General features: G+C 41.3%; 1 protein-coding gene across 1 annotated transcript; it reads right to left on the reverse strand.

Annotated features, from left to right (window-relative positions):
- Positions 1-1,432: 1,432 nt before the first annotated feature.
- LOC134438692 (butyrophilin subfamily 2 member A2-like) lies at positions 1,433-4,947 on the reverse strand. The gene is made up of 4 exons (XM_063188307.1): positions 4,747-4,947; positions 2,310-2,654; positions 1,595-1,942; positions 1,433-1,443 (listed from the first exon to the last, which is right to left on the reverse strand). Exons 1-4 carry the CDS (start codon positions 4,802-4,804, stop codon positions 1,433-1,435), a joined length of 762 nt encoding a protein of 253 aa, XP_063044377.1. The 5' UTR covers positions 4,805-4,947.
- Positions 4,948-8,636: the final 3,689 nt, after the last annotated feature.

The following is an 8,636-nucleotide window of genomic DNA, read 5'->3' on the forward strand; positions in this document are numbered from 1 at the left end:
TGAGGTAGATAAACTGTTGTAACTGAAAAAATCCTAACAAACCAAACAAAAACCTAACACAAAAATCAGCTGAATCAGAACCAGCTGATCATAAGACAGGTACTGTAGTCCAAATGTAACACTAACAGAAACGGTAAGACTTTTAAAAATGATTTTACTTGATACCTCTGGAAAACATTACTAAACTTCAATTCCTTTGTTTCCTGCAGTGCTTGGTTATCACCACACAATCACAACAATTTACATGCTTCAAATGAAGAGTTTGTTTGCAAAACGGTGTATCTCCATTTTGTAGAATGTTGGGAAATTCACATTTTTGTATTGGGCATTCCATTGCATTGCATTGTAAAATGCATTTTATATAGGTTGAAAAAGTATGTTCTCAAAATATTTGAATGGCAAGAATTCACACATAGATGAAAGGACGTCTGAACAGTCATTTTCAATAATAAAATGCAAAAGTCAAAATGGTGGATACAGCGTTTTGCAAATAAACTCAAATATCCCTGTGCTGTATATGTGTATATTCATGACATGTACCGTAGTTAGCCTGATTATCATTGACTTTCAAATATCTTCGAGACTAGAAGCAAGGCTGAAGGTGTTGCATCACAGGAGGGCACGGCCTGGCTATACCGTAGTGCACTACATGCAGGATATACTCTTTATTTTACAACAAACCTACCTGAAATCAAATGTTTTGAAAAAAGAGGTCTGTATTCTAGCACAAAATCTGCACTGATCAAATTGCCCTGACAGTGATCTATTGTGTGTATGGTAGTTACTAAACCGGTATTTTGCCCTTACCATGTCTTTTTAAATGGATAAAGGATGGAATTCCAAGCACAAGCGTCAGTATAAAAGCACTGGCACACAACACTAATGCCACAACCAGCACAGGTGGAGGTCCTAAAGGAAAGCAAAGATAGTACAGAATAGAATTACAGAGTAGAATTTATTCTAAGTTACATTTCAATTAAGGAAATAGGCAGTTTAAGACCATATATACTTGACTACATGAAAACAAGACACTGAAAGGTTTATACTGTACTATCTGAATGCCATTCTAGTTTGAAAGTGAAAAGTGAAAGCCCATTGGGAAACTCCAACTCCCATTGTCATTGTGACACAGCACTCCACAGCACACAAGTGAACACTGCACACTGCACACAACGAAATTGCATTTATGCCTCACCCGTGCAAGGGGGCAGCCCTCAGTGGCGCCCCATGGGGAGCAGTGCGGTGGGACGGTACCATGCTCAGGGTACCTCAGTCATGGAGGAGGATGGGGGAGAGCACTGGTTGATTACTCCCCCCACCAACCTGGCGGGTCGGGAGTCGAACCGGCAACCTCTGGGATGCAAGTCTGACGCCCTAACCGCTCACCCATGACTGTTTTATACTATAACAGATAATTCACTCACAAACCCTGTTATAAATTGGCTGTTACCAGAATGGTAGGATCATAATGCATTAATAAAGGGACTGTGTTATGTCATATAGTAGTGTAGTACTATGGTAGAAAAGTCTTTTCAACGACTATTACAGTGTTCCCCTGGCTGCACGGTGTACATTATGGGGCTACAAGTCTTACCCAGTCCACGCAGTTCAGTAGTGGTTTCTACAGACAAGTGATGACTGTGGATTTCACAGATGTACTCTCCCTGGTCGCCAGGTCTGATGTTTTTGAGTCTCATCGAGAAGTTCCCTTTGGTGATTTCTGCATCAAACAGATCTACTCTGTCTCTATAATCTTTTTGTGTAGAGTTTGGATCTATCTGACCATGTTTGACCGACAGGACTGTGATCTGTTGCTGTCCCTTCTTCCTCCAGTTGACCTCTAGCTGGTCTGGATGGATGTGGGAATCCACTGAGCAGTTTAGAATGGCCTCATCGCCAACATAAGATGACACCACAGCACCACCAGCCACTGTAAGGCGCTCTGCAACAAGGAGCAAAATTAATAATTAGTTTTGCTAAAATGACTGTGTGTCTGTATAAAAATAATCAAAAAAGATTTCCAGGACTGTCAGGCTATGCAGCGTGTCATAGCTCTATGATGTACTAATTTCACATTAGTCCACCATGTTGGATAGGGGTATTGTGTTTTGTTTGTTTGTTTGTTTGTTTGTTTGTTTGTTTGTTTAGCCTACAGATACAACTTTGGACCACTATGGTTTCATTTAATTCTAGGTCAGGACCATGTTATCCATCTGCGTGAGAACCAGGTTAATGTTAAGCTACTTATTAGACAATACTGTATACTAATAGTTATGTCAGAATAAATTATGCACTTGTATTGCTCTTACCAATATGCATAATTTCAGCTGTAACTGTACTTGAGTCCATCTCGGTGTACACTTTGCACATGTACATTCCTACATCTTCTAAATTCACATCAGTGAGCAGCAGAGAGTAATTTCCTGTAGCAAACCCTTCCGTGACAAAATGAGCCCGTCCCCTGTATGCCTCATTCTGTGACTCTGGTCTTTCTTCTCCCTCCTGGAAGAGGTGCAGCAGGGCACCAGAGTCTGCTCTTCTCCACTCCACCTCCAGCTCCTCCAGGGGCAGGGGGGAATCAGCAGCACAGGGTAGCAGGACAGACGCCCCCAGCTGGGCAGTAAGTGGACCAGGGGCTCCATGCAGCACAAAGGCTACAATCAAGTAAAAAGAGATGCACCATATCATAATTCTGTAATATGAGGCTAAGTAAGTTATACACATTTGGTAGCCCCATGATGCCCGCCGTACCCAGGGACGGATCATGACTCCATGGGCCCCTGGGCCAGACAACAAGAAAGGCCCCCCTCCAGATGTTAGAGACCCTATATTATTGGGCATTCAGGTGTTTTTCCCCTGAAAATATGTGAAAATAGAGTTGTTAAAAGTGTGATTTTACACAACATGAGAATGGAAATTTAGAGGATTGGGCTTCAGGGCCCTCTGGACTCTTGGGCCCCTGGGCCTGGGCCCGGTAGGCCCTTGCAGTAATCCATCCTTGGTTGTACCTCATGTTGCACACTGTAATAGTTATTGAAAAGTTAACTACCATAAAAGTTAACTACCATAGTACATCACTACTAATTTGCACACTCTGTCTCAGCAGGCCTGAGAAGGAATGAATGACATGCTAATGATTTATCTTTTTTAATGTTTTTGCTTATCTATTTATTTATTTGCTGCTTGCCCATCCTCCCATGCTTTGTCCACGCTATGGGGTTAACTGGGACTGACCACTGTTGATGGATGACATCTGTTTTTGTCCAACGTCTTGTCTATGTAATGGGGGAATGTGTTGTTTGGGGTAAATGTGCTTGGGAATCTGACTGTATTGTGTTCGTTTGCATGTCTTACGCTCCTCTCACTAGAAGAAATTTCCCCCATGGGGGATAATAAAGCTACTACTACTACTACTACTACTACTACTATAGGCTAACACAGGGCCTTTAGTAATCCACTGTCTATGACGTGGTCATAGCCATTCTGGTAACAACAAATTTATAACGTTGTGTTACCAGTTTAAAATGCTTTCCAAGCTTTCTGTCAACAATATTACTCTTGGATATAGCTAAGCCTATTCACATGAAGTTCACACTAAAATGGCAGTAATGTGTAGCAGTTAGGGTGTTGTGTCAGACTTGTAGTCCAAAGGTTGCAAGTTCGACATAAAGGTTGGTGGGGGGAGTAATTAACCAGTGCTCTCCCCCATCCTCCTCTATATGAATGAGGTACCCACCCTGCATGGCATCGTCCTGCCACACAGCTCCCTTTGGGTGCCATTGGGGCTGCCCTCTTGCACGGTTGAGGAATAAATGCCGTTTTGTTGTGTGCAGTGAGCACTGTGTGCTGTGGAGTGCTGTGTCAAAATGACAGTGGGAGTTTCCCAGGTGGGCTTTCACTTATTTTTCCCCCATGTGCACAACTGTTCAACGGGCAACGTGTAGCATGGTGCACTGTCAAAAGTAAAAGTAAAAAAAGAAACAGTTTCCTCCAACTTACCTGAGTAACCTAGACCAGTTTATTTGTCTCAATCATCTGACTGCGCTGGTGGGATCAAGTTTGTGGTGGACTCATAGTTACATTAGAGGAAATGGTGTAACAGCTACATAGCTAATAAGCCTTATTATCATGTTCTAGCGTTACACCATTAATTTACCTTTAGGCTACTTTTGACACATTTGGCAGTGTTAGGCCTACATTATTCATTTTGTATATCAACTGATGAACAACTTTTATGATGCTTAATAACAAATTAATTTCGTGAATGCTGCGTGCTCTGAAGAACTCAGTAGGCCTAGGTTCAATCCAACTTGTCTATTTTGGTCGTGGTCTCGTGATGCGAGACAATGCATTGACGAGCGAGAACAGAAGCTTTATTCAATATCTCGATGTAGCACTAATTAAAGAAAAAAAATAATTTGCAATCAGGATGTTGAATAGGGGGGAACTAACTGCAACTGGTGGTGCCTACTAGACAGGGGGGCTTGAAGAAAAGCTGATTACCGCGGATAGAACGCGCAAGTACAGTGTGAAAAGAACACCTGAACACACCGGCTGCGCGCTGTCCCCGTCCCCGTTGGATAGATGAATTCTGCTCAATAATGTGAATTCAGGGAAATATGAGTAGACGGCGCTGACTATGGCCACTATTTTTGACGTGGTAGAAGGCATAAATAATTCTGGCCAAATTAAATACTGGCCCATTTTTTCTAGTTTTCTCTAAGAAATCGAATAGACATAGCCTACCTTGACATGAGGTGAGAGTCCATAGGCCTACCGCAAGCACAGCTGCCACTACTGCCATAGCTGAAAGTCTTCTCGTAAGTATTGTCTATAACCTGCAGTTCTCAAGCTATGTTGTCCAAATATTAGACACGATTTCCTACAATATCGACATAACTCCAAAGGAGGATAGACAGTTGAAATCCGGAAGATTTACTTTCACTTTCACCTTGTCAAACTGGGCGAGTCTCTAGTCCCGAGTCTCTTCCCAAAAGAGGAAGTCGAAAGACTGTTCAAAGAAAAAAACCGACTGAAGGTCAGTAATCCACCCATTCGCTATTATTGTGAGTTGAATATCCTTATGGTAGCCATGTAAGCAGAGGTGTCCTACAGGAGGGTGAAGTGTGTCTGAGTCACCACACCAGGTTCCCGTGTATAAGGAGCCCACACAGCCCGATTTAAAAAAGGTAACAATTGTAAATGAGCAGCAAGAATTCTGGAAAGAAGCTGATATGAGCACTGTGTAGGCCTACCACCTGAGACAAGTACAGCAGATAAGCCTATCTAAAACGGCAAGAATTTTAAATACCTTCTTCCCTGCAACAGTCAAACTGATGGCAAAACAAAATACCTGAACAACATATAATAATAATAATGTTCCCTGTCAAATGCGTTCGAGCCAAGAGTTGGTAACTAGCACAGGATGACCTTGGTTTCATCAGAACATTGATGTGCTTTTCCAGATAGGCTAGAATGGGACAATCAAAGATTTCCCTTTTGCACCCCTGTAAAAAATATAACATGGACCCCCCCACAAAAAAACACACACACACACACACACACACACACACACACACACACACACACACACACACACTTCCAATCAAAACACGTCCCAAATCAAACTGACATAGATGACTCAATGCCATAGAACTAACGTTATTTCTATGACTCAATGCAGCAAACAGAAATGGACACACACACATACAATACTCAATACTCTTCTGTTCAAGTACTGTATGTATAACAAAATAATGCACGCACAAAAACAGTAGTGTCAAATATCATTTTTTTAGGCCTAGCTGTCACTACTTGCAGAAAGTGCCTTCAGTGACAATTTGGTTTGTTTGGTTTAATTACACCATCAAATAGGCTACTATAAATACCTTCAGTGAAACACCCTACCCTGCATTTTTTTCTTTATTTGAAATTGCAGTGTTGTTGGACACGTTTTTCACATTTTTTAAAATGCTTCAACAGTCTATGCCTATGACGTGCATTACACGGAAGTACAGAAGGCCATGTAAGAGTAAACAATGAATGTCATGCAGGGAATGTCATGATGCATTCAAAATGGCTCCTTTGGCCCGCTGACAGAGTAATGGAAAGCAACTACACCAGCCGTAAATGATGACTGTAAATGGCTTAGAATTAAAATCTCTCTCTTAGCAGAAGGATGTGCATTTTGTGAAATTAAACACTACCTAAAAATGGGAAGGGGTTTCAGACGCGCTTAAAGAAAAATGTGTTTTCACAAAAATGTATTCAAACGATATTCTTACAGAACACTGGACAGAAAGAGATGACAAGGTGGCAACAGGTGTGGCAAGGTGTGATCTTATCTGAGAAAGGTAAACCAGTTGGTGCAGTTGCAACAACTAATGTGCCTACATGCCCCCCCCCCCCCACACACACACACACACACTCACACACACAAGCACACACACACACACACACACACACACACACACACACACACACACACACACACACACACACACACACACACACACACACACACACACACACACACACACACACACACACTCATTGAGAAATAATGGCACTCAATGGCAAATACTACACACTTAAGGTGAGAAGGGTCATGCACAAAGTCAGCCAAATTCTGATCTTTTGAAGATGAAGATTCTACTGCTCTTAAAGCCTCCTTAAACTCCTTAAAGCCTTTCCCCTGTTAACTGTGTGATGTCTACCTATATACTGAGATGACAAGTACAGAAGAACGTTTTGTCAATATCTGACATAGACCTACTGTATAGTATTATCACTGATTAATGATACAGAAGTGGTAGATTGCATACCTTTCACCCCATCACTACTTAAAGTGATTAATCTTTCTCAGTTCTCTATTCCAGACTATGTTACCACCACTTCCTCTGAAGTAAAAAATCTTGGCGTTATCATTGGAGCTTCTCTCTCCTTTGAGTCCCATATCAAACACATCACTGCGTCTTTCCACCTCAAAACCATCTCCAGGCTCCGCCCCTCTCTTACCCCTGCCTCTGCTGAGACCCTCATTCTCGCTTTCGTAACCTCCAGATTGGACTTTTGCAATGCCCTACTTACTGGTCTCCCTGCAAAGTTCATAAACCGTCTACAATATATTCAAAACTCAGCAGCAAGACTAATTACACACACCAGACACTGGCATCACATTACCCCCATCCTCTATGTATTCTACTTATTTTAATCAAACTTTATTTTTCTATTTTATTTTGCATTTTAATTATTCTCCTATTGTTAATTCATTGAAGCTTTGTTATACTTTCTCCACTGTTAGCCATCTGTTTTGATTGTAAAGTGTCCTTTGGTATCTTGAAAGGCGCTTAAAATAAATTGTTATGATTATTATGATTATGATTATGATTATTATTATTATTATTATTATTATTATTATTATTAATAATATTAATAAAGAATTCATTCCACACCAGGATTCAGCTGGTATTCGTCATGGTGTTTATGCATCGTAATAATACAAAAAACATGCCTGACCAAAACATTGACACAGTTGTATGACATGGTAACCTACTGTATACCCAACATACAGTACTGTGCTGAGAATTTTGAAAATGAGCCAAAAAAGCTTTAAAGATTTCAATCTGGCCCCTCAAACATGTTGTAGTCATCATACAGTAGTGTGACAAAAAGGTTGATCTTAATTGGCACACCCTGTTTCAGCAGGCCTGAGCAGGAATAAATGATACTCTATTGGTTTTTATGCTTTTTATAACTTTTATCTGTTTATCTATTTATTTACTGCTTGCACATCCTCCCATGCTATGGGGTAAAATGGAACTGAATACTGTTGATGAATGACATCTGTCCTTGTCCAATGTCTTGTTTATGTTACGGGATAATCAGTGGTGTAGTCTACTTTTTTATGGTGGGTATACTGTATATTTGAGCATTTTTTGAAGTGGGTATACTGTATGTATTTTTGCTATTCAAAATAATGGATCAATCAATTTTAAGTGGGTATACTGAAATCCCTGAAATTTAGAAGTGGGTATACTCCGTATACCCGCGTTCTACGTAGACTACACCACTGGGGATAATGTGTTGTTTGGGGTAAATGTGCTTTGGGAATCTGACTGTATTGTGCTTGTTTTCATGTCTTACACTCCTTTCACTAGAAGAAATTTCCCCCATGGGGGACAATAAAGCTGCTACTACTAATACTGCTACTTCCAGTGTATAGTCAGAGGCGATTCTAGGATCAGATGGGGCCCCAAGCAAAAATGCAAAAGAATGAACATTTGAACCAAAATCGCCACTACTGTGGTAATGTGTGGGCTGTTATTCACTATCTAGGGGCTTGGGGGCCCCAAGCGGCTGCCTGCCTTGCCTGGTGGCAAGATGCGCCTCTGTGTATAGTCCACTGAACTGAAACGTGAGATGTACAGTTACTGTGTTTCAACTTAGCAGGGTCAACAAACATTTAAGTAATCAATATCTCGGCTTCTTTGCTTAGTACAGGGGTCCCCAAACTTTTTTCTCTGGGGGCCACATTATCGTTCCTGACTGTGATCAGGGGCCGGAATCGATCATGTGGGCTGTATACTAGGCCACTGCCCAGGCCACTGCCTGTTATAGCCATACTTTGTAGCACA

The sequence above is a fragment of the Engraulis encrasicolus genome, chromosome 22, assembly GCF_034702125.1.
Source record: "Engraulis encrasicolus isolate BLACKSEA-1 chromosome 22, IST_EnEncr_1.0, whole genome shotgun sequence".
Lineage (NCBI taxonomy): Eukaryota > Metazoa > Chordata > Actinopteri > Clupeiformes > Engraulidae > Engraulis > Engraulis encrasicolus.